This window comes from Myxine glutinosa, chromosome 5 (assembly GCF_964187855.1).
Source record: "Myxine glutinosa chromosome 5, kmMyxGlut1.1, whole genome shotgun sequence".
Taxonomy (NCBI): Eukaryota; Metazoa; Chordata; class Myxini; order Myxiniformes; family Myxinidae; genus Myxine; species Myxine glutinosa.
In genome coordinates, this window is record NC_136265.1 from 80,188,361 (window position 1) to 80,215,816 (window position 27,456).

The following is a 27,456-nucleotide window of genomic DNA, read 5'->3' on the forward strand; positions in this document are numbered from 1 at the left end:
GGACAGGAACCAGAACACAACATATTGGGTCCGTACATGGACAGGAACCAGAACACGACGTACCGGGTCCGAACATGGATAGGAACCAGAACACGACGTACAGGGTCCGTACATGGACAGGAACCAGAACACAACATATTGGGTCCGTACATGGACAGGAACCAGAACACGACGTACCGGGTCCGAACATGGATAGGAACCAGAACACGACGTACAGGGTCCGTACATGGACAGGAACCAGAACACAACATATTGGGTCCGTACATGGACAGGAACCAGAACACAACGTACCGGTCCGTGCATGAACGGGAACCAGAACACCACGTACCGGGTCCGTACATGGACAATCAGAACACAACGTACCGGGTCCATGCATGGACAGGAACCAGAACACCACGTATCGGGCCCGTACATGAATGGGAACCAGAACACCACGTACCGGGTCCGTACATGCATGGACAGGAACCAGAACACCACGTATCGGGTCCGTACATAAATGGGAACCAGAACACCACGTACCGGGTCCGTACATGCATGGGCAGGAACCAGAACACCACGTATCGGGTCCGTACATGAATGGGAACCAGAACACCACGGGCCGGGTTCGTACATGGACAGGAACCAGAACACCACGTACCGGGTCCACATTCATTCTTCTTGTTGAGCTACCTTGGACCCGCGGTCTATGAGAGAAAGTCCTGGTCCGACGGCGTTTCCTCCATCGGAGTTCGCTCTGTGCTCCTCTCTGCTGAGATCTTGTTCCATTGTGTACAGTAGAGTGTCGTACAGTGTAACACCAGCGTACGAGTGAAGCCGAATGTTGTGCACTCAATCGATCTCCGAGGCGGTTTTCAGCAATCCGAGGCGGTTTTCAGCAATCCAATCCGCAGATTCCCCACGGATCGAGGAAGTCGTTGAAAACATTCGTGCGGTAATTATTTATTTCGGGACGTTTTGTGGAGAAAGAGAAAGAAAAACTCTTCGACTCGCTCCTCGTTAACGAATCCTACCTGTTGCTTACCTGGAAACATTCTAACCTCAATGGATTCTTGTTCGTTTTCATTTTTAAATAAAACTCCGAATGTTTTTTTTAAAACAAAACGTTCGAATCTGTGGCGAATCTGCGGAGTGGAATTGTGTTATTACCTCGAATCATACATCACGTGGTCGCGCGGTCTTCACTCTTCATTCGCACGTTGGGGTTCGGTTGTTGAAGTGTGCGGTACTGTACTGGGTACACTGTACTGGGTTAATTGAAGGACTTTGTTCACGACAACTCTTCTTGTTTTTTTCAGGCGCAAATTTGTCTATCTCCATTTCTGAGGTAAATGTGTACGAATTATACTTTTGAAAGTCTGCGAGAGAGTAAATTCATAAATCTTTACAAAGTAGGTTTCATTCTCGGTCTGGAGTGTTTTCAAAACTATCAAGTTAATAAAAACGACAGAATAGATCGACAAAGTATAAATCGGGAAATTGTTGTTGTTTTGTTGTTCTTCTTCTTCTTCGCTTTAATTTACCAACCGATCCCAATTAAATATCTGAAGCGATTAAAATGATTTTTTTTATTTATAACTAGTTATTTTAATATGCGCTTTATCAAATGATCATGTAACGTGCTAAAGTTTAAATTTCCTCCGTTGAACCGTTTTCAGTGTACAATCTTAACAAAATGCAGACATGTACGTACGGGATAGATTGTTTAACTGTGGTTTTTACTTCCTATGTATGGGGTAAAAAATTGTAATGTACGGGGAATCGTGTCGATGTACGGGTAGGGTTCACTCGTGCAAGATCGTGTCGATGTCCGGATAGGGTTCACTCGTACAAGATCGTGTCGATGTCCGCATAGGGTTCACTCGTACAAGATCGTGGCGATGTCCGGATAGGGTTCACTCGTACAAGATCGTGTCGATGTCCTGATCGGGTTCACTCGGATAAGATCGTGTCGATGTACGGATATGGTTCCTTCGTACAAGATCGTGTCGATGTCCTGATCGGGTTCACTCGGATAAGATCGTGATTGGGTTCAATCGTACAATATCATGTCGATGTCCTGATCAGGTTCCCTCGTAGTCGTACATGATCGTGTCGATGTACGGATATGGTTCCCTCGTACAAGATCGTGTCGATGTCCTGATCGGGTTCACTCGTACAATATCATGTCGATGTCCTGATCAGGTTCCCTCGTACAAGATCGTGTCGATCTCCTGATCGGGTTCCCTCGTACAAGATCGTGTCGATGTCCTGATCGGGTTCACTCGTACAACATCGTGTCGATGTCCTTATGTTTGTTCTGACGTGTCGATGTATTGTTGTTGGGATAAAAGGCAAGATATCAATCCACGAGAGGTCATGAATGGAAGATATTATGCCTCCGTCCCCGAAGGTCGCCGGACGCATTATGTTTTCGGGTTGTCCGTCCCGCCGTCCGTACGGGCTAAACCTCGTTTTTCTCAGCAACCACATGTCCTATTGAGACGAAACTTTCAGGGTAGGAGAGACACTCATGCAGAATGTATGATAATTGTGACGTCATATGTCACGTGCTATGGCATCCATCTAGGTTTTAAACGCAAATAATTTAAAAATTATTTCTCGGAAACCGTTTAATGGAAAAATTTGAAACTTGGCACATTGTCAAGTACTCCCAATGGGGAACAAAAGCATGATGATATCATAGGTGAAGTGGTATACCAGCCAAAAATGTTTTAATCGAGTTCCTTATCCTAAAAATCTGAAATTGCATGCACATGATCTGTGACACATTTGTATTGAAATATTAAATTTATGACATCATCGGTCACAGGGTTTGGCAGCCATATTGGATTTAACCTAAAACCTTTCAAAAAATCTTCTTCCAAACCACCAAATCGATTGACTCTAAACTTTACATGTGTCATTGACTTGGCATGGCGATTAAAAGATGACCACAAAAACGTCATTGGTCACATGGTTTGGCAGCCATATTGGATTTAACCTAAAACCTTTAAAAAAATCTTCTTCCAAACCACCAAATCGATTGACTCTAAAATTTATATGTGTCATTGACTAGGCATGGCAATTAAAAGATGACCATGAAAACGTCATTGATCACAGGGTGTGGCAGCCATATTGGATTGAAGGAAAATATTAAATAATACATATCTGAAACCACTTACCCTATCGATGCGAAATTTTACAAAATGATGATGCCTGTCGGTCACGTGGTTTGGCAGCCATCTTGGATAGAAAAATGAACACCAACCGATCAACACGAAACTTCACAAATGTGATCTCCTACCCATACATATGCAGAGTGTACATTTTTTAAGGTCGTATGCCATGTGGTGTGGCAGCCATATTAGCTTGAAAGCCGATATTTCAAAAAATCCCTCTCTGAAACAGCTTCATCGGTCGATGTGAAACCTGTCATGGCTGGTGAAAATGTGATACTTTAAAACAGCTGAAGGGATTTAAATCAAACTTGTTTAGTTTTAGGACAGTGAATGAGGGCATCTACCCATTGTGGGACGATGCTGAGGCATATTGGCAACACAATCGCATTGCTCTAGTTATTTCTGTGTTCCATTGCTTATTACACCGGTAGGGGACTATAGGTTTGCACGCCGTCCCTCCGTCCGTCAGTCTGTCAGTCTGTCAGTCTGTCAGTCCGTCAGTCCGTCATGCAAAGAACAGTTTTCCGGACTTTTTTTCTAAACTCTTAATGCTAATGATTTCAAACTTGGCACATGGTTTCCTCATGATAAGTTACAGATCAAGTTCGAACTTCACGACGTTTCGATCATTTTTGACAGTTATGGCACTTTGAACTTTGGGAATTCTGATAATTCTGATGATCCTTAACTCAGTACCATTTTAATTTTTAATTTCCTTTAAAAACCAATTTCTCTGCAATAATAGGACCGATTGAGATCAAATTTTCACCGTAGGGGGGACTCGGTCTGTAGAATATTTTAATGGTAATTATGACGTCACAGGTCACGTGGTTCGGCCGCCATATTGTTTTTCGTGAAAACACGAAAACCCCTTTTTCTCTGCAACGGCTGAACAGATCGAGGCCAAACTTTGCAGGCAGAATCACATACCCATGACGAACAAAAAAGTCAGCGAGCATGACGTCATGCATCACATGGTTTCAGACTCAGAGTTATGACATTTTTAAGCATGAACCTTTAAAACCGAGCGCCTCCCTCATTTTTGATCCAATCGAGGGGAAACTTCACAGATCTGTTCAGCATGTCAGTCTACTAAAATGTCCTTTTGGAATTTGCGATAGGGCACGTGGTTTGGCAGATATCGTTAATTAAACGAAAATATTTTAAAAATGGATATCTCTTGAATCGCTAGTACCTCAGACCGTGAGTTGGTAATTATATAATTCACACAGTGCAATACGTGCAGGCCGCTCCACGGAGCGACCTTGCGGGCTTATCAACGAGGCGAGGCGTGACACACGTGTCTCAGCATACCTCAGATCAAGTTTGAAAACCAGCATCAAACGTGCATAAATTTGCATATTCGATCATTTTCGACAAAGTTATGGCACTTTGAACTTTGGTAGGGGACATGTATTGCAGCGCAATACTCAGAATGCTTGTTATATTGCTTTTTCTCGAGTTATCCAAAATCAATTCAACATTTCCATATGATGCTCCAATTTAATGGTAGCTGTATGAAACTTTTGCACGGAATGGAAATTCAGGGATTTTTAAGTACTTTACAAACCATCCAGTGAAGTTGTTGAGTTTATTTTTCCAATACATCCCTAACTTATTGTCCTGTGGAGTGTAAGCGAGCTATCACTGGCACCATGGCCAAATTCCAAATTCCTGCACTAACCTACAGGGGGCACTGCATTATTGGTACAGCCATTGAAAGTCATCTCAGAACGTGTCATCCCTGAAAGTCAATGTGGTTTCCATGCTGGAAGATCAACAAATGATATGATATTCACTTCAACAACTGCAGGAAAAAGCATCATGACTTATATGTTGTATTTGTCGACTTTTCGAAAGCATTCCACACTGTGGACAAGGAAACCCTCTGGAAGACACTCAAGATCTATGGCTGTCCAGATCATTTCATAAAGATCATGAAAGAGTTCCATGATGGGATGATTGGCAGGGTCTTTGTGGCAGGTGATGTCACTGACTCGTTTGGTATATCCCATGGAGTGAACCAGGGTTGTGTTAGCACCCACTCCGTTTACCTTGTTCCTAACTGGAGTCCTTCCCAGCGTGTCACAAAATCTCAGTACTGGAATTTATATCCGTACCAGAAGTACCGGAAAACTATTCAACCTCGCCAGACTGCATGCCAACACCAAATTGCGAGTAGAGTGTGTTAGAGAACTTCTGTTTGCTGACGACTCAGCCCTAGTTGCCCATTTACTTAGGGATATCCAAGAAATCACCAACAGTTTTGCAACTGCAGCAAAACAATTTGGATTCCAAATTAACACCAGCAAAACTGAACTTCTCTTTCAGTCAACCGATAGACATAACATTGACACGAATATACAACCCAAAGTGCTTGTCAATGGAGAAGCCCTTAGATGTGTTAACACCTATAGTCCTATACATATCTTGGGAGTGCAGTAACACATGACAACTCACCTGATGCACACCGCATGCAGGCAGCATCAAAAGCTTTCGGAAGCCTGGCCAAACGTCTCTGGTCCCAGCATGGCATCCGAACTACAACCAAGATCAAGGTCTATCGTGCTGTGGTGATGACTGCACTTCTGTACTCAGTGGAAGCTATGACTCTCTACAGGAGCCACATGAAGAAACGTACAAGCTTGCAATTAACACATCTGTGGCAGCTTTTGGGAATCAAATGGCAAGACCGAGTCCCCAATACCACAGTCCAAAGGAGAGCTGGGATACCCAGTGTTGAGGCATTAATTACATACTAGGAACGGTAATTACATTAATTACATACTAGGAACAGGCCCTACGGGCGGGGCTTCAATTGGGAGGCCCAAATGAAAAGGCAAAATATCAGAAATCGAAGGCTTTTTTTATTTTAAACGATTTATATAAACATCCGTTAAATCATATCACACGCAAATCATCAAAATCTAAACGGTATTTGTAGAATTTCAATAAAAGCCACATCACTGTTCATATCGGTAAATATTATTCCATCGTGTTTGGAAAAACTGGAAAATTGGAAAAATAGGAAAAAAAATTGGAAAAACAATACAGCCTATTTTACTCCAGGGGCTCCCAGGATTGCCCACCAAAAATTTCGTTGCGATCGGTTCAGCCGTTTTTGCGGTACCTGGGAACACAGACAGACAGACAGACAGACAGACATTTGGTGAATTATAGTAAGATGCCCAACTTAGATGGACAGGTCACGTCATTCATATGCCAGAGCATCGGCTCCCAAAAATTTTACTTCATGGTGAGCTGAAGGAGGGCAAACGTGTACCTGGAGGACAAAAGCTACGTTAAAAAGACGTTGTGAAAAGACATCTGAAGAAAGCAAACGCTAACATGGGGAACTGGGAAGAATTTGCCAGAGATACAAAAAACAGTGGAGCACTGTTGTCTACGACTCGGTTGAGCAACAAAGAGAGGATGAATATCGACGCCGTCATCTCCAGCGGCACAAAGTCGGCAATAAAAACCGACCAATACATTTAGTTTGCCCTCATTTTGCAACAGACGATTTTTATCCAATGCAGATTCGGATTCGGCTACTAGAATTTTTTAAGTGATTCTTCACCATTGGGAGATTGGGCCAAAAACGATACATAGCAGGATGTCTCAAAAAGTTGTGGATGGATGATTTTGATTAAATGTGAATCTGTATTGTGATTTTCTGGTCTACTCTGGGATACAAATTGTAAACTGCTCACCTGGCGAGGTATGCTCTCTACTGAGTGCCGTTCTAGTTTTTAGCTGTTTTCATCATTTTTATCATAAGGAAGAGGAAGAAGAGGAAGATGTCTAAATACAAAGCTGACGTGGACGGGCTTTGCATTTTCAGATGCTTTGTAGTATTTAAATGTTTTTAAAAATCTTGTGGATGTATAAACTATCACACATTCCCACTTGAAATAATTATTTTCTTCCCTAAATTTGTGCAGCTGCAAAAAATAGAGAGCCATGGAGTCAACAAGAATGGACACCCCAACTGACCTATTGAACCACCGTTTGAAGTCTTATTCAAAAGGAAAAGTACCATCAACAGGTAAAGGTGTCTATATAGGGATTGCCACAGATCTGATGTTTTATTAATAAAAGCTCTTCATCCGGAAGTGTTCCAACATCGTGTGCCAGGCCCGACCTGCCCTCACACTTGCGAGTGGGTGGAGGGAACAAAAAGTAACGTGAATATGCTGATGCCCTTTCCCCCCCTCCCCCCTTCCCTGATGATAATCATGAAAATCTGTTAGATAAGTTGGTGCCACACTGCCGCTACGTTTTTGTTTTTTTTGTACACCACACATTTCCTATGCCATCCCCAGGTGCTGCATAACGTCATTGCCGGGCACCGAAGGGGGCTCGGCAATGACGCACGCTCAAAGGGAGTACTCAGTTTTCACTCTGGTTGTTTGTTTTCTTACTTTCTTGTTTTCTTGTTTGTCCGGGCGATATCTCAGCCATCCTTTGAGCCCAGAAGCTGAAATTTCGGCACAATAGTGAGCAAGTCCTTTGTCAAAAACTGTATTTTTTGTTTTTTGATTTATCAATTAATTGAGGAGTTATTTAATTATTAGCGATTAATTAAGTAATTATTTAATTAATTAAATTTCCTTTCTCTTCTGACCATTAACTCAGGCACCTTTTAAGTTAGGAAGCTGATATTTGGACATGCCAATGACCAGGTGATTTGGCTGCAAAGGCTATTTTTGATTTATTAATTAATCAATTAATCGATTAATTATTTAATTATTCGATTAATGACTAACTTTTTTGTTTTTAAGTTACATATTCTGATGAAATGGTGGTGGTTTATGTGTTCTCTGACCGAATTGATTAATAATTAAAAATTTTAATGATTATTATTTATTTATTTTCATTATTAATCATTAATTTATTTTCTTTCTCATTTGGCCAATATCTCAGGCACCTTTTGAGCTCGGAAGCTAATATTTGGACATGACAGTGACCAAGTGATGTGGCTATCAAGGATATTTTTGATTTATTGATTAATCATTTAATCGATTAATTATTTATTGATTAATCAATTAATTATTTAATTTTTTTATTAATGACTTATTTAATTAAATACATCTTCGGATGAAGCACTAGTGGTTTAGTTATGCTATTAGCCAATTGATTAAGAAAATATTTTGTGATAATCTTTTATTGATTTTAATTATACAATTAATCAATCAATTAGCGTACACCTCTCCTTCGCAATGCAGCCTCTATGAGCTATACTGTGGTATTGCCGGGCGCCGGAGGCGCCCTGGCAATGCCGCGCTGTAGGATATTTAATTATTTGGCATGGGGGCGGTGTACTTTGAATGTATCTGTACTTGTTTGTTTTTTTTGTATACAAGATCGAGGCTCGTGTAAGAGCTAAAATGAATCGCACAAAAAAAAAAAAGCGGACACATAAAACATATAATAAAGGGGGCGGGAGACAAGATGGGGAGAGAGAGGGAAGCACACAAGTACAACAGTGGAGAACAGGGACATCGGGAGATCTGTGGGAGGGAGATGCTTGGCGGGAGGAGGCATGGGAAGGGGAGAGAGGGTTGGAGAGGTATAAAACATATTGACACTGCTAGGACCTCAAGGAAAGAAGTCGTTATTTCAAAAAAAGTGTATCTGGGGTGAAATTGACAGAGGTAGAAAAGATCGAGGCCCATGGGCTGATGCCGTCTGGTCCAGTTGCAGAATCAGAATTGAGGTTTGACAGAAACTTCTCCACCTTATCAGGAGAGAAGGACACAGCGTCCAGGAGCAGCTGGGTACGACTGGGTAAGGTGGGGACAGGGAGAGATGGGTTTGGGACACAAGATTTTGAGGCAAACACAGAGTTGAGGCATTCAGCTTTTTCACGTGCGGAGTCAGCTGTGTAGCCATTTGCTGTGTAGCCAAACAGATTTGACCAGACGCCACCAGAATTTTGAAGAGGGAGACAGGTTTGAGAGTTCAGTCCTGAGAGTAGAGAGGTATTGTTTCCTGACTCTCCTGAGGGTAGACACATACTTGTTCCGAGCTTTGTGAAAGTAAATGAGATTGCCTTCCATTGGATTTGCCTTCCAGGAGGCCAAGGCAAGTTGTTGAAACAACGTATCAAAAGAATGATTGTTTTAATGGCATTTGTTTTCTTTCAATTGTTGGTTTCAAACAAAAACAAAAAAAAGCTTTGAATTGTGTTGTACTTTTGTACTTTACAAATCGTTTTAATTCACCTTCTTTTAATTTATGCAACCTATCTCCAATTCTGGGATTTTCTCTTCATTTTTACTCCTTTTTCATTTTTCAATGTTAAATTGAAATACAATGTGTTTCAGTCGTGAGTTAAATCAGTGTTACGGTTTTCATTTGCCAGACTATATATGGATTTAAGGATGAGACCTTTTTTGTGACAATTCTTGCTTGGGGTTTGACCAGATTATCTTTCAAAACAATTCTTTTATGGGGGGTGGGGGGGATTCACTTGTTTCTCCCTTTTGTTCCTGTAATACGATGATGTCACACGGTTTGCAGATGTAGCTTGTCAGGTGAAGATTGAAACCTTCCAGAGTAACTCCCTCCAGAGCTCCCAGGATGCTTTGAGTTATGAGCACGTAAAGCAGGAACCGTGTGGTTCTCCTCCTGCGGAGCCAAGCAAAGCTGATCAGCTGCTTGAAGGTGAGTAGAGTTACAAAGAGAACACATCACACTGTGTGTACTTATTGGTTCACGAGTTATCAAACAGAGTGACCACTATATTCGTCATGGGTGTGTGTCTGTCTGTGTGTCTGTCTGTCTGTCTGTCCGCAGCATAACTACCCAATGATATCATCCAATCTTGATGAAACTTGGGTGGGAGGTTGATATCATGATCTAGTTGTGTCCTGCCTAGAGTGGGCGTATTGCGCCCATTGTGGGCGGAGCGACGCCCAAAAAAGATGTCTTTTTAGTGGGTAATCGAGTTCAAGCTACATCTTCTCCGAGGGAGTAGGTTGAATCTGACAGGGGTTTCGGTAGTTGGTTAGGCCAATGCCATGTGTCTGGCCCCACGGAGCTCGATTTTTCATTTTCGCCCCAAGGTCAAGGTCACAAGGTCTCGAAATCTAGAAAAGTCGATTTTTGATGGTTTATTACATTGTTCGCTTCCTGATAGGGTGAAATGTCATACATGATCTTTTATTATCACATACATCATGAAATACAAGTTTTCCAACATATTTCAGAATCTTCGACCTTTGACCTTTGAAGGTCACAAAGGTCAAATTTTAAAGTTGTCTGAATCGAACCGAATTTTCGGTATTGTGTAGCTAACTAACCTCATAACTGATTATACATTATTTTTTATCTCATTTCAAGGTCAGTAACCTTCGTTTTGACATTTCCAGGCCAGCACCACACACAATTACGTACAGCTGGCTCTTAAAGGCCTGTGCACGCAGCGCATTGGGGTCCTTTGTAAATAGGCATTTACACCGCATGTCGGGGGCCGACACCTGCCACGTGGGCCCCCGACCTCCCAGTCCGGGCCTGTTTCGGTCATAGTCCGTCCTTTGTCATTGAATACCGCTCGCTCGTGAACCATCGTCGTCTCCTGACTTGTTTTGTTTATTTTCCCAAATAAATTATTTCTTTACAATCCTTGTGGAATTGTAGTTGTGATAAAAGTGTTTCCATCCACATGGGCTGTTTCCTTTACTTTATGTAAGTTAGAACTCATCAACGCTTTACTTTTCCAAGTCGTTTCAAAAAGATATTTTTCAGGAGATTAAAAAGTAAAAAATAATTTGGATAACTTTTGTGATGATTATTTTCTTTAGAAATGTTCCTTGAAGTTGAGTTTGAACGTGATGTTTTTCTTTTCAGATTTTATTGTGAAAGTGAAGGTGGAGTCCGAGTTCATTGATGATTACTCCTCGCTTATCAAAGGTTTGAACAACAACAACAACAACAACAACAACAATGTTCCTGTTGTAATTCAGCTTGAATGATAATGATACACTTTCCTTCCAGAATATAAACACTTTGCTCCGTCATATCTGGTACCTGTTGTGTTTCCCACCGTGCTCGTGTCCATTTTGTCAGTGCAGTATCTATCTATAATTCCACTAATCTCTGTGTGTATGTTTGTTTGTATGTTTGTATGTTTGTATGTTTGTCTGTGACCGCTGTTTCTCGACAACTACCGGTCCGATATACTTGAAACTTGCCAGGTATATTGCTGGGGACCCGAGGATGTGCCTTTTCAAGGTTTTAAATTAATCGCAGAAGTAGTTACCGAGCTATGTCCAAAAAACGATTCAACCAATCAGAGAGCAGCGAGCTATCACGTGTGCCGAACGTGGCGAACAGACTCTGCCTCGGATGGCACATTTGAGAGCGTATTCATTTATTTCACGTTTGCAAACTATGTTGGCGCTATGTTGGCGTTAAACTATGTTTTAAAACTAATAAAAACTAATTTGCGATTCATCGTAACTGCGATATACGACCTTCCGGAGCTCCCGTGAGAGCGTGCGCCATTACGGATAGTAATTCAATTAAAAACATAAAAACATTGTCCCAATTCAGTCAGAGCGAAGGGCGTTGTTTTAAGCGAAGAGCGTTTTATTTTTCCCCTTAAATTCAGTCGCCGGACGGTGAAAGCTTTTTTTGGGGGGCAGCTACTGGCAGCCACGTACGGCCAATCACAGGACACGTTGTTGTGTCGACGTGCCGTGTTGTTTTCCCTCGCGGTTTGGAATGTTTTTCCTTTTCATTTTTTTTCTCTTCCTTACGGAAGTACGGGCATTTCCTTAAATTTGCGATTCTTTCGCTTTCCTGCGCGTTTGGGCACGCTATGGCGATTTCTTTACCAAACTCCGCAAGCCGTTCGCTTTGGACCAAAACCATTTCATGTAAATAGAGGGGGGGGGATTGTCACCGTACTCGCAAGCCGTTCGCTTTGGACCAAACCATTTCATGTAAATAGAGGGGGGGGGATATAATTTTAGATATAGATATAGTACGGGCATGCCCTAGTATATCCAAATGAACATTCCATCCATGTTATCCTCTCATGTAGAAGTCCATGTCATTTCAAACCACAACACTTTATTCATGGCTTATTCTATACCTGTTTTCTCCAGTTTGTGCAAAATCAACATCTAGGTCTTTTGAAATGACATAATCCCAGAATGCCAGGAGCGAAGCCCCTGGAAATAGCGAACTTCAATGCATGTGGTTCTATTGAGGATCTCACCAAGCACCAGACAGCTTCCAACTGCAGTTAGTTTGTGTTAAAATTTCCAGGGATGGTCAATCAGATCTCCGTAAGGTTCTTATTTATCATTCGCGTTGCTCCAATCAATCGGCCAAGGTTTTTTGTGTTTTTTTCATCGGCAATCGGTTTTCGTCAAATTTTCTAATTGTCCCAGCACTAATATGTATTCTAAAAAGAAAATTCCACTTTGACATTATGGGGTATTGTGTCAAGTCAACAAGTGACAATTAATCTCAATTTAATCTATTTTTTTATTCAGGCTGTAACACAACAACAAAATGTGAAAAAGTCAAGGGGTGTGAATACTTTATGAAGGCACTGTAAAATTCAGTGCCATATAGAAGGTTGATCATGGAAAAGAATGGCCACCGCATCAAATGTCGACAAAGTGTTATGGTGAGAAGATAATATAAAACTTTTAAAAGCCATAACTTTTGTTCTCGAGCGTTTTCTGTAGTATCAAGACGTAAAAAGACACCAAGAATACATCACTAAAGTACCACATCAAGAAATCGCTAAATTGCGAAATTGTACTTCTTCCTCTTCGTCTTTTTCACCTCTAAAAAAATGTTAAACTATTGCCCAACCTAACACACTAACAACTGCAACTGGTGATTGCAACGTGAGAACGTTGCTTTGTCTCTGGCTTATTGCACACAACCCTAACTTTGAAAAATAGGGGCAATACCCCTGGCGCTCACCTGGTAGAATAAAGCAGTATGCTACACTGACTAAAGGTATTTTAAACCAATTTCAATGGTTGCTAGAACACAGGGCAGCATGTACAATCATACCAACATAATCATAAGACTTTAAACAAACAATAAAAAAAATACCTCTTTTGGGGGGCAACCCATTCCCCTCCCCACCCCGTATATAACTCCTCAGACCCCAATTTTTCTAATGGCTTGAACAAACATTGGTACATCACGGGTAATTAAGGTTTTGGTCAAGTTTCATCAGAATTGAGTGTGTAGTTTCTGAGACGAAAGCAAATACCTATTTCGGGAGGCAACCTCCCCCCCCCCCCCCCACTCCCCACACACTCTCTTCGGGCCTGATTTATTATTATTATTATTATTATTACTAGGGCATGCCCGTACTATATATATATCTAAAATTATATCCCCCCCCTCTATTTACATGAAATGGTTTGGTCTATGAAATGTTTTGGTCCATTCGCAACGCCAAAGCGAACGGCGAACGCTTTACATGAAATGGTTTGGTCCATGAAATGTTTTGGTCCATTCGCAACGCCAAAGCGAACGGCGAACGGCTTGCGAGTACAGTGACAATCCCCCCCCCCCTCTATTTACATGAAATGGTTTTAATTAGTTTTAAAACATAGTTTAACGCCAACATATGGCATGCCCGTACCCGTACTATCCGTAATGGCGCACGCTCTCACAGGAGCTCCGGAAGGTCGCATATCGCAGGAAAGCGAAAGAATCGCAAATTAGTTTTAATTAGTTTTAAAACATAGTTTAACGCCAACATAGCGCCAACATAGTTTGCCGACGGGAAATAAATGAATACGCTCTCAAATGTGCCATCCGAGGCAGAGTCTGTTCGCCACGTTCGGCACACGTGATAGCTCGCTGCTCTCTGATTGGTTGAATCGTTTTTTGGACATAGCTCGGTAACTACTTCTGCGATTAATTTAAAACCTTGAAAAGGCACATCCTCGGGTCCCCAGCAATATACCTGGCAAGTTTCAAGTATATCGGACCGGTAGTTGTCGAGAAACAGCGGTCACAGACAAACATACAAACATACAAACATACAAACAAACATACACACAGAGATTACTGGAATTATAGATAGATTATTATTAACGCACAGGTTGTAAACCTGTGCGTTATAGCGTTTGCCTGGGAATTTCGGGCGCTCAAAAGTGAAGCTAGTTTCTGTCACCCATTTCTGTCGCTCATTTCTGTCGCTCAGATGTGTAAACATGACGTCATCAAATCTATATTTATAGGATAGGTTATAGGAGATATATATGTTATAGGATAGGAATATAGGACCCAAATGACCCAGAGGACCCAAATGACCCAGAGGACCCAAATGACCCAGAGGACCCAAATGACCCAGAGGACCCAAATGACACAGAGGACCCAAATGACCCAGAGGACCCAAATGACCCAGAGGACCCAAATGACCCAGAGGACCCAAATGACCCAGAGGACCCAAATGACCCAGAGGACCCAAATGACCCAGAGGACCCAAATGACCCAGAGGACCCAAATGACCCAGAGGACCCAAATGACCCAGAGGACCCAAATGACCCAGAGGACCCAAATGACCCAGAGGACCCAAATGACCCAGAGGACCCAAATGACCCAGAGGACCCAAATGACCCAAATGACCCAGAGGACCCAAATGACCCAGAGGACCCAAATGACCCAGAGGACCCAAATGACCCAGAGGACCCAGAGGACCCAAATGACCCAGAGGACCCAGAGGACCCAAATGACCCAGAGGACCCAAATGACCCAGAGGACCCAGAGGACCCAAATGACCCAGAGGACCCAAATGACCCAGAGGACCCAAATGACCCAGAGGACCCAAATGACCCAGAGGACCCAGAGGACCCAAATGACCCAGAGGACCCAAATGACCCAGAGGACCCAAATGACCCAGAGGACCCAAATGACCCAAATGACCCAGAGGACCCAAATGACCCAGAGGACCCAAATGACCCAGAGGACCCAAATGACCCAGAGGACCCAAATGACCCAGAGGACCCAAATGACCCAGAGGACCCAAATGACCCAGAGGACCCAAATGACCCAGAGGACCCAGAGGACCCAGAGGACCCAGAGGACCCAAATGACCCAGAGGACCCAGAGGACCCAGAGGACCCAAATGACCCAGAGGACCCAAATGACCCAGAGGACCCAAATGACCCAGAGGACCCAAATGACCCAGAGGACCCAGAGGACCCAGAGGACCCAAATGACCCAGAGGACCCAAATGACCCAGAGGACCCAAATGACCCAAATGACCCAGAGGACCCAAATGACCCAGAGGACCCAAATGACCCAGAGGACCCAAATGACCCAGAGGACCCAAATGACCCAGAGGACCCAGAGGACCCAAATGACCCAGAGGACCCAGAGGACCCAAATGACCCAGAGGACCCAAATGACCCAGAGGACCCAAATGACCCAGAGGACCCAAATGACCCAGAGGACCCAAATGACCCAGAGGACCCAAATGACCCAGAGGACCCAAATGACCCAGAGGACCCAAATGACCCAGAGGACCCAAATGACCCAGAGGACCCAAATGACCCAGAGGACCCAAATGACCCAGAGGACCCAAATGACCCAAATGACCCAGAGGACCCAAATGACCCAAATGACCCAGAGGACCCAAATGACCCAGAGGACCCAGAGGACCCAGAGGACCCAGAGGACCCAAATGACCCAGAGGACCCAAATGACCCAGAGGACCCAGAGGACCCAGAGGACCCAGAGGACCCAGAGGACCCAAATGACCCAAATGACCCAAATGACCCAGAGGACCCAAATGACCCAGAGGACCCAAATGACCCAGAGGACCCAAATGACCCAGAGGACCCAAATGACCCAGAGGACCCAAATGACCCAAATGACCCAAATGACCCAGAGGACCCAAATGACCCAGAGGACCCAAATGACCCAGAGGACCCAAATGACCCAGAGGACCCAAATGACCCAGAGGACCCAAATGACCCAGAGGACCCAAATTCTATGTATGTTTCTATGATGATGTATGTTTTGGTGAAAGTACATAATGTGAATACTAGTAGCAATTTTACAAAAACCATGGCATAATTTCAAATCTTGACCCGAGATGATAATTATGCTACATCATAATTTCCATGTGCCAACCTGGGCGGAATCCAAGTGGATTCACTTGACTTGTTTTTAATGCCATGAACAAACTTTGATACATCACGGATGGTAAAGGTTGTGGTCAATTTTCATCGAAATTGTGTGTGCAGTTTTTTGGATTTTTTTGTATACAGGATCGAGGCTCATGAAAGAGCTGACATTTATCACACAAAAAATCAAACAGACACACAAAGTATATAATAAGGGTCGTGGTAGACAAGATGGGGAGAGAAGGGGAAGCACACAAACACAACATTTAAGAGCAGGGAAATCGGGAGATCTGTGGGAGGGCTTGGGGGGGAGGAGGCGTGGGAAGGGAGGGGAGGGGTGGGAGAAGTATAAAACACAAGGACACTGCAAGGACTTCCAGGAAGGAAGTTGGTATTTAAACAAAGTGAATCTGTGGTGAAATTAGCGGGGGTAGAAAAGATCAAGCTTTTGGATGGGGGAAGATAAGAGATGGTGGTGAACAACTGTTTTAAAGACCTGGAGGGAGGAGTGGGATTGAAGAGAGTGAGGGAGTTTGTTCCAGAGGCGGGAGAAAAGAGGAATGAAGGAGTGAAGGTGAGCAGAGAGTCTTGATTTTGGCAGTTTAACCATAAGAGGGTTGCTGGCAGATCTTGTGTGACCTGTATGAATATTTGGGGGACAGAGTCCAGAGAGAGCTGGGGGAGCAAGGCCGGAGAGGAGTCGGTAGAAGACAGAAAGACCACCAACCTGCCTGCGGTGAGTGAGTGAAAGGCTCTTGGAGTTAGTTTCATCGCGGGAGATTCCAATGATTCTGAAAGCTTTGGTTTCAACAGCGTGAAGCCAAGCTAGGTGTGAGGCAGGAGCACCGGCCCAGAGGGGAGAACAGTATTCCATTGAGCTGCGGATGAAAGCCCTTGTATGTGGTGAGGAGCTCAGGTGTGTCAAGGAAGGACTTCGCACGACGGAGGATGCCCAGTCAGCGACTGGCTTTGGAGGCCAGCTTGGAAATGTGGTTTTCCCAGGAAAGATCATTGCAGATAGTGATACCCAAAAGGTTGAGTGACTGAACCTCTTGGAGAGGATTATTCAGAAAGTGGATGGGAGGGTTGTCCAGTCGGTCTTTTCGGAGAGACATCGTAAGAGTGTGAGATTTGTCAGGATTGAAAGACATGTTCCACTTGTTTGACCAGTCTGTGATTTTGTCCAGGTCTGCAGAGAGTGATGAGGCTGCAGACTGCCGATCTAAGGGATGAGGTGTGCAGCGGCAGAGAGTGAAGTCATCAGCAAAGAGATAGAGAGGATTTCAGTTTCAGGGGAAAAAGCGAATTCCTATTTGGGGGGGGGGGGGGGGGGGGAGGTGAGGGGTCAAACAAGGACCCACTTTGAACGCCGTTAGACCCCGATTTTTATTTATTATTATTATTTCTTTTTTAATGCCGTGAACAAACTTTAGTCACAACATCTATATATATAAAAAACAGTGTGTGTGTGTGTGTGTGTGTGTGTGTGTGTGTGTGTGTGTGTGTGTGTGTGTGTGTGTGTGTGTGTGTGTGTGTGTGTGTGTGTGTGTGTGTGTGTGTAATGTTACCAATAGACTCCTAAACGGAGAGGCTCACGTACTTGATATTGAGCCGGGGAAGAACATGGCCGACCTAAAAATTTATTTCATAATATGTTTTTTTACCATATTTTTACCTCAGCGCATTTCAGTGAGGAATATTATGCACGGAATCTGACCGGTGGCAGAGCAGCACGCTGATTCGCTCAGAGCGATCACGTGATGTTCCTTGCCGCCATTAACTCGGTTACGCGTTCGCACGTATTTCAGAGCGAAAAGCGATTGCGTTTTTTCACATTTCAGCGAGGAACATTGCCATTCACACCACATAAGTTTTTTTTTTCTTTCTTCTTTAGATCCATATTTTTTTTCAGTGAGGAATATTATACACGGAATCTGAATCGGTGGCAGAGCAGCGCGCTGATTCGCTCATTCGCGCTCATTGATGACGATCACGATCACGTGATGACGTAATCACGAATGATGTTCGTGACGCGATCACGTGATGTTCCTTGCCGCCAGCAAGTAGCATAGATTTTATTTTAGCATGATTAGCATTTAGCATGATTTAGCATAGATAGTAGCATGTTTCACATAGATTTTTTTTCAGCGAGGAATATTATACATGGATTCTGACCGGTGGCAGAGCAGCGCGCTGATTCGCTCAGAGCGATCACGTGATGTTCCATCCCCGCCGCCAGTTGGCTTCACTTTTCACGGAGTATGAGCGTTCTATATATTTTCAATTCAGTGCTCCCGACTCGCTCACGTACTTGATTTGTGGCATAGACATGGCCATTGGGCCTTCACGGTGTAATTTGTGCGAGGCTTTTGTCCGAGTGAGCTTGAGTCGAGAGGGCGAATGTACGGGTTGGGAATGTACGGGTCTCCCTTCCCCCACCCGGCAACGCCGGTACTGGAGGGCGTCACAGGATCGGTGAGTCTCCAAAAGCCGCTTCGTGCTGTTGCGAAGATTCAGGACGATGTCGCGATTGTTGTGCTGCTCTCCGACCATGAGAACTGCAACGTCATTGTTGACTGGCCCTCCCCTTCCCTTCCCCTTCCCCCTCCCCCTCCGTCCTCCCCTCCCCCTCCCTTCCCCCTCCACCCTACCTTCTCCCCTCCCCCTCCCTTTTCCCCCTCCCCCTTCCCCCTCCCCCCTTCCCCTTCCCCTTCCCCCTACCCCTTCCCCTTCCCCCCTGCCCCCTCCCCCTCTCCCTCCCCCCCTCCCCCGCCCCTCCCCCCCCACTCCTCTCCTCTCCCATCCCTCCCCCTACCCTTTCCCCTCCCCCCCCTCTCCTCCCCTCCTCTTCCCCCTCCCCTCCCCCGCCCAGCAATGCCGGGTACTTCTGCTAGTACCAAATATAATTTGTGCCAAGTTTGGTCACAATCCCATCAGCGGGTTCAGATAAGAAGTTTCTAGTGTTTATGGATGGACGGACGATGCGCCATCGCATAAGCTCCCCGGAACAACATTCCAGGTGAGCTAAAATTATGCCTATGGATGTATCACAGATTCACAATTGAGATTACATATTTTCTTCCTTGCATTTGTGGAGCGTTTGCTTGTGGAGAGGCTCAAAAAAAGAGGAGCCCCTGAGTGAACAAGAATGGACAACCTACCAAACCTAGTGAGCAACTGTTTGAAGTCTTATTCAAAAAGAAAAGCATTACCAGCTGGTAAAGCTGTACAGAAAGGGACTGGCACAGATCTGATGCATTGTTCCTGAAAAGTTCTTCATCCGGGAGTGTTCAAGCATTGTTTGACAGGCATGAGGTGCCCGCCTTTCAATTCATAGCTATAACATCTCCCTTGATGATTTATCATGATTCTATCAGATTTGTCATGTTGTCATGTCACAATGATGAATTGCGAAAGATGATGGGAATAGAGCCTGTGGTTGATGCTGTGAAGAGGAACAGGTTGAGATGGTTTGGTCATGTGTTGAGGAAGGATGAAAGTGACTGGTTGAGAACAGTGATGGAAATGAATGTAGAAGGAAGTAGAGGACGGGGAAGACCGAGAAAGACTTGGTTAAAGACGGTGGAAGAAGACGTGCGGGCAAGGGGGTTAACAAGGAGAGATGCAGAAAATAGGGCAAAATGGAGAAGATTGTCATGGGGACCGCAAGACTAACCCCCGCTCTTGCAGGGAAAATGGCCTTAAAATGCATGTTGTTGTTGTTGTGTTATCAGATTTGTCATAATAATGCATCAGGTCACTGCCAAAATAGAATAGTTGATTGTCCGACATTTCTAAATAATTGTTAGCGCATCCACTCCAAGGCTGGGAGGTCGGCGGTTGAAAACCCCAGCAGATCAGACCAAAGACTTTAAAAATGGTACGTGCTCCTTCTTTGCTTGACGTTCTGCATTTAAAAGGATAGAATACGGTCAATCCCAATCATTTGGCATCCATGGGAGGAGGAAATTCCACCTGAGAAAATGCCCCGCTGAGTGTGGTGTGAAAAGCAGCGCCATTGTTATGATATTGCTGGTACCCAGAATATCCCAGGAAGGGACGCCAGTGACGGTGCTTCCCCCAATTGGCAGCTCCATTAGCAGCCTTAGACTTTGTAGTAAAATAAAAAACAAAAAAACCTCACAATGATGAAACTTTTGTGCCTTTCTTTCCTGTAATCAACTGATGTCACACGGTTTGCAGAAGAAGCTCCTCTGGTGAAGATAGAAACCTTCCAGAGTAACCCTATTCAGACCTCCCAGAATGCTTTGAGCAATGAGCATGTGAAGCACGAACCATGTGATTGTCCTCCTGCAGAGGCAAGCAAAGCTGCTCAGCTGCTCGAAGGTACGGAGAGAACACATCAAACTGTGCTCACTTGTTTTGTTTATTTATTTTTTTATAAAGAAATTATTTCGTTCCAATTCATGTAGAATTGCAAATTAATTAAAAGTGTGTGCACCCAAACGGGCCTTTTGATGGTAACTCAACAGGATATCTGTTGCATTTGAAAATTTTCTGAACTTTACTCAAGATTCATTGGATACATGAAGATATAGTTTGAGAGTCTCTATTTCCCAATATACTCTGTGGAAATGGCATTGTATATAACAAACCAACTTAGATTATTGGGGAGTTAACAAGTTAAAAATACAAGTTTATCACTATTGTCTAATCACATGATATGGGATACGCATTCAAGACCTGTACCACGATGTAGTAAGACTGGTCCCTTTCCTTTATCATCTATGATGAGATTTTGTTGGGTTGGAATGGAAAATCTACATAATTTCTTGGATTGTGTCCCCTGTTCTCTGTTATCTTGTGGTCGTTGTGTTCTCTTGAATCATTGTCAGCCACTACCTTTGTTAAGCTCAAGTTGTCCCCTGTTCTTTCCCTTTTTTTTTTTTTGTATACAAGATCGAGGCTCGTGTAAGAGCTAACATTGATCATAAGAGAGTACTATTTTGTACTTTACTACTATTTTGAAAGTAGTAAAGACAATTTAATGGGTCAATTAATTGTTTTTTGGACTTTCAAAATGGGAAGGTGAACAGTGGCATGCACAGCTTGAGTTTCAGGTGAGGGTTTGAAAGTTCAGTCTTGAGAGTGGGGAGATATTGTTTGCTGACTCTCCTGAAAGCCTAAGTCACACATAGGCGGATTTGTCGGCGACTACTGGCGACTGGAAAAATCGCCACCACCCGCCGACAATCGTAATGAAACGGTAATGGACGGTATTCTGTAGTCATGGTTATCCTCCCCAGGTCGGCTGCAGTCGGCAAGAGCCGCAAAGGGGCCAAATATATTTTTAAATGTTTAAAAACGGCGCGCTCAGTCGTCCTCAAAAAAGATCCGCCATGCTGTCGTGATGGAACCGCCATGCTGTCGTCGGTATCCGTAATAAGACCGTAAAGCGGCCGCAACCCAGTCGCTCATAGTCTTCCGCAATCGCCCCACCAGCTAGCACGGCAGAGATGCGAATGCCATACGGCCTTCCTGCGGCATCTTCCCGACTACGGGCCGACACTGTTGCGGCTGCATATCGACTACAGAAGAACTGCCACGTCTCCCCTGCGGCTATGGGAGACTGACGACGACAGCAGTAGGACTACTGGCGGCCGAGTTACGGCCATTGGCGACAGAGATACGACTGCCTGGCGACTGCATTACGACATACCACGATTCCATGGCAAGACAGGATGGTGTGAGGGTCTCCGTGGAGTGAGGTCCTGTGGTGCCGACAAGGATATGGCTTTATTGTTTGGACTTGGGACTTTTGGGAACTTTATTTTTGGGACTTTGGTCCTTTGGAAACTTTATTTATGGGACTTGGGACCAGTGGAAATAATTTGTTGGACTTTATTTCCATTCTCTCTCCCTGCAGAAAAGTTTGATTATTACATTACAATGATACATCTTTATTAACTTTCTTATTGTACATCAAACATCTTTATGCTTCATGTCATACATCATTGAAATGAATAAAGTGAAATGTAAAAGAGAGAAATAAAGATTTAAAAAGTTGTGTGAATCGTCTCCAATCGCCGGCGGTCTTATTGCAGTCTTGCGGACGTCGGAGTAAACCGCCACCCGGCCCCAATGCAGTCGCCGCGATCCGCCATCGGTCGTAATCTAGCCGCCAGACTGTCGCCACGCTGCCGCCGTGCATCCGCAATGCAGTCGTCGTCGATCTTCAACAGTCGCCATCCCACTTGGGGCATCGTCGCAATGCAGTCGCAATGTGGCCGCCTGCAGTCGCCATACTGCCGCCTGACCATATTTGACCGCCCGAAATCGGCAGTAGTCGCCGAAAAATCTTGATCGCCGGCAGTCGCCAGTAGTCGCCAAAATATCCGCCTATGTGTGACTTAGGCTGAAGGTAGACACACATCTGTTCCCGTGGTTGTTTGTTGTACACCGCTCCTTTCCTATTCCATCCCCAGGCACTGCATGATGTCAGCACTTGTGATGACGCTAGCCGAAAGAGAGTACTCTGTTTTCACTCCGTTTGTTAGTTTTCTTGTTTGTTTGTTTGTTTGTCCGGGAGATATCTCAGCCATCCTTTGAGCTAGGAAGCTGAGATTTCGGCATAACGGTGAGTAAGTAATTTCGCAAAAACAGTATTTTAGGTTTTTTGATTAATTAGTTGATTGATTAATTACTTAATTAGTATCGATTAATTAAGCACTTATTTATTTCCTTTCTCATCTGGGCAATATCTCAGGCACCTTTTAAGCAAGGAAGCTGATATTCGGACATGACAATGACCAAGTGATTTGGCTGTAAATGGTATTTTTGATTTATTGATTAATCAATTAATCGACTATTTATTTGATTAATGACTTTAATATAGTTTTAAACTTACAGATTCAGATGTAACAGTGATGGTTTAGGTATTCTATTAGCCAATTGATTAATAATTTAATTATTTTATGATGCTTATTTATTTATTTCCTTTGTCATCTGGGCCTTTCTTATATTTATCACCTTTCTCATCTCAGGCACCTTTTGAGCTAGGAAGCTTAGGACATGACAATGACCAAGTGATTTGGCTGTAAAGGGTATTTTAGATTTATTGATTTATTGATCAATCAATTGATTAATTATTTAATAATTCAATTAACTGCTAAAAAAAAAATTTTTTTAAGTTACAGATTCAGATGAGTTTTTTTTTTTTGTTGTTGTATACATAATCGAGGCTCGTGAAAGAGCTAACATTTATCACACAAACAAATCAAACAGACAAACAAACAAAGTATATAAAAAGGGGAGCGGTTGACAAGATGGGGAGAGAAGGGGAAGCACATAAACACAACATTTGTGAGGGACATCGGGAATGTGTGGGAGGGAGAGGGCTTGGGGGGAGGCGGCGTGGGAAGGGGGGGGGGGTGGGAGAAGTATGGTGGTTTAGGTATTCTATTAGCCAATTGATTAATAATTTAATTACTTTATGATTATTACTTATTTATTTTCATTATTAATCACTTATTTATTTTCTTTCTCATCTGCACAATGTTTCAGGCACTTTTTGAGCTCGGTAGCTGATATTCAGACATGATAGTGACAAAGTGATTTGGCTGTAAAGGGTATTTTTGATTTATTGATTAATCGATTAATTACTTAATTTTATGATTAATGACTTGATTTTCAATTTTTCGATGAATTAGTTACAGATTCGGATGTAGCAGTGGTGGCTTTGGTGTGCTATTAGCCAATTGATTCAGAAATGAATTATTTTACGATTATTATTTATTTATTTTAATTACACGATTAATCAAACAATTATTGTACACCGCTCCCTCTCAATTCCGTCTCCATGTGCTGCACTGCGACATTGCCGGATGCTAAATGCGCCACGTCATTGTTGCATGCTGGAGGATATGTTATTTATTTATTTGGCATACAGGCGGTGTACTCTGAATGTAGTTCTACTTGTTTACTTTAAGGATTAACCTTTGAAAGTGGTTAATACTTGAGAAATCTATGGGTCTCACCATTCCCGATGGCATGTTCATGAGATGCTAAATTTCCAGGCGATCCTCCAAAGCAGTGGTTCCCAAGCTGGGGGGTGTGTCCCGCTTGTGGGGTGTGAGGTGGGTGCAGGGTGGGCCGGGGGCTGGAGGGGCATGAGTGAGCTCATGGGAAAACTATTCATTTGTTAAATTAATTTCGATATTTCTCTGAACACCAAATTTCTCTGCCTTGCAATACCCTCATGACCTTCAAACATTGTGCCAGCTCCATGCGTGCTGCCACCTGTGAATAATACTGCAACTAATGGATTTGTAAATTAAAAACAACTAAACAGCAGAAGCTTGGTTTTCCCTTGCATTGGTGGCGGAAAGAGAACGTTGGAATAATTGTTGGTATAGCAATCGTGGCGTCAGCATCTCCCAGGCAATTCGCTTTGCTGGATTGACCTTTTCTCCACGTAAAGCTGGTGGGACCTACTTACCGAACTTCCCGTCTGGAATTAAAGCTGTAAGGAGCTGTGCACTCATATTCTTCAGTCATCTCTGTAGTGGTGTAGTATCAACAGCGGGCATTGGCCATGGCAGCGTAGTGTCCGACTGTGCTTTCCTGCATCCAAAATAAAATGTATTTCAATAAAACAATGGGGGTTGGCATGAGGGTTAATAAAAACCAAAAGGGGGGTGTCATGCTGAAAGGTACCACTGCTTTATAGGTGTTGGAGTATCGGAGTATTGTTCTCTCTGTGGGACTGTTAACCCTTTGTCCTACATCACTTTTCTGGATATTGTAGAGGCCAAAAGTTTGAAAATAATTGGTTGAGCCACAAAATCTATTCTTGCTGAGGCTTGGTTGACAGAAATTTGATCGTACACCTTCTTTCATATAGTTCTGCATTTTCTTCACTATGAACCTACTGCTCCTTCATCCTATCAGACTGAAAAATTATGCTTCTGAAATCACTTTGTGAAGAGGATAAAGGGAGACGTTACAAATATAAATAAGAACCGCACATCATACCTTACTATCTGCTGCCCACAATAATTGAATAACCTCTGGTAAGGTAGCTTGTGTTTACTCAGTCACTGTGACCCATTTGGGAACATTGAAAATTCCACCAATTTTAAATCCTTGATATGTAGCTTGTCCATGGAGTGGAGGATAGAAATATGGCAAATGTTTATCTATTGAGTGAAATACTTGTCAAGTATGAAACATTTAAAAGTGTTGCTGAATTTTGAATGCTTTTTGTGATTTATCTTTCCAGTGAAACAAATGAAACTGGTTTCTTGTTCCAACTGTTCCCAGTTGTTCTGCTCAGAAGTTTTAAATCGTCACATGACACAAACTGCTTGTCAAGAAACCGACACGTTTAGCAGTGTGTCTTTCAACCGCAGTTGCAAAAGCTGCACCATCAAGAACCTCAAGAATATCCAAAGAAGTAAGAGACCACACAAGTGTTCTGTTTGCAAAATATCATTTACCGCGTTGTCATCTTTAAAACGACATAAACAAATACACACAGGTGAGAAACCGCACAAGTGCTCTGTGTGTTTTAAGAGCTTTCGTCAATCAACAAATTTGTACATTCATCAAAGAACACATACAGGAGAGAAGCCGCATAAGTGTACTGTGTGTCCAAAGGCTTTCAACCAATTGACACGTTTACGCAACCATCAAAGAATACACATGGGAGAGAATCCAAAGGCTTTCAAACAATTGACACGTTTACGCAACCATCAAAGAATACACATGGGAGAGAATCCCTACAAGTGTTCTGTGTGTCATAAGATATTGGCGAATAGAATAACATTAAGTGGGCATCAAAGAATACACACGGGAGAGAAGGCCTACAAGTGTTCCGTGTGTTTTAAAGCCTTTCAACACTTCGTATCCTTAAAAGTTCATCAAACAACACACACAGGAGTACATCCATACACGTGTTCTGTTTGCAACAATAATTTTTCTTCTTCCTCATATCTATGTGAACATAGAAAAATGCACACAGGAGAGAAGCCCTACAAATGTTCTGTTTGCAGTAAGGATTTTATTTCTTCATCGCATTTGCATCGACATAAAAAAATACACACGGGAGAGAAGCCCCACAAGTGTTCCATCTGTCTGAAGGCCTTTACTCGTTCAGACCATTTGCATGAACATCAAAAAATACACACAGGAGAGAAGCCCCACAAGTGTTCCGTTTGTCCCACGGCTTTTGCTCAATTGGCTGGTTTACATCGACATCAAAACGTACACAGCGGAAGAAAGCCATACAAGTGCTATATTTGCAAAATGGATTTTGTTCGTTCCTCATCAATGAAAAGACATAAAAGAATTCACACAAAAGATAATATATCAACCTCACTGTGAGACAGGTTTCCACACCAAAACAAAAACTTGAAGAGGTAACACCAGACACAAAAGCTGTCACAAACAAAGCTGCAGATTAACAGAATGGGTTTAAAATGATTGAGCTGATCCACAAAGGGGACAATTCTCTATTGCAAAGTATATTCCACACACGATGGATTGGGAATACACAGAAAAGGACAACGGTTTGTCGACCTATTGAAAAAGTGAAAAGTCTTCAAAAGCTGATAAAGTTTCACTTGCAAAGATCACTTTCAGCAGAGAAAATCCACACATCCCCAACCAAAGTGAGAATGAAGGAAATAACTGATGAAGTCAGACAACAAGCAACTAAAAAACGTAGGGGCAATACCCCTGGTTCTCACCTGGTCGAATAAACAGCATACTGCACCGACTAAAGGTATTTTAAATCAATTTCAATGGTTGCTAGAAGACAGGCCAGCACGTAGAATCATACTAACATAATCATAAGACTTTAACCAAAGAAAGAAAAAAATACCTATTTTGGGGGGCAACCCCACCGTAGACCTACAAAGGGGAAGATTTTTTTTAATGCCGTGAACAAATTTTGGTACAGCACGGGTGGTGAAGATTGTGGTCAAGTTACATCGAAATAGTGTGTGTAGTTTCAGAGGAAAAAGCAAATTCCTATTTTGGGGGTTCAAACCTGGATCCACTTTGACCCCGGTAAACCCCTTTAGACCACGATTTTTTTTTAATGCCGTGAACAAACTTTAGTCACAACACAACAAATACACAGTCACGTGAAAAAGTAAGTACACCCCATGTAAAGTTTTGACTTTTTCAACATACTAGGGCATGCCCGTACTATA

The 27,456-nt window shown here is 43.1% G+C and overlaps 1 protein-coding gene across 2 annotated transcripts; it reads left to right on the forward strand.

Moving 5' to 3' along the window:
• Positions 1-1,195: 1,195 nt before the first annotated feature.
• On the forward strand, positions 1,196-27,104 carry LOC137428344 (uncharacterized). Of its 2 annotated transcripts, none has more exons than XM_068118268.2 (6): positions 1,196-1,324; positions 7,103-7,206; positions 9,684-9,827; positions 11,013-11,075; positions 20,483-20,626; positions 25,521-27,104. In XM_068118268.2, exons 2-6 carry the CDS (start codon positions 7,122-7,124, stop codon positions 26,621-26,623), a joined length of 1,539 nt encoding a protein of 512 aa, XP_067974369.1. In that variant the 5' UTR covers positions 1,196-1,324; positions 7,103-7,121; the 3' UTR covers positions 26,624-27,104. The 2 variants fall into 2 exon arrangements, with proteins under 2 accessions (XP_067974369.1, XP_067974370.1); XM_068118269.2 differs by having other exon boundaries at positions 25,562-25,693.
• The last annotated feature ends 352 nt before the right edge of the window (positions 27,105-27,456 follow it).

Coding starts and splice junctions, on each gene's coding strand:
- LOC137428344 (XM_068118268.2), top strand. CDS start 7,122: ATGGAGTCAACAAGAATGGACACCCCAACTGACCTATTGAACCACCGT. Junction 11,076..20,482: donor TTACTCCTCGCTTATCAAAG/GTTTGAACAACA, acceptor CACGGTTTGCAG/AAGAAGCTCCTCTGGTGAAG. Junction 20,627..25,520: donor AGCTGCTCAGCTGCTCGAAG/GTACGGAGAGAA, acceptor TTATCTTTCCAG/TGAAACAAATGAAACTGGTT.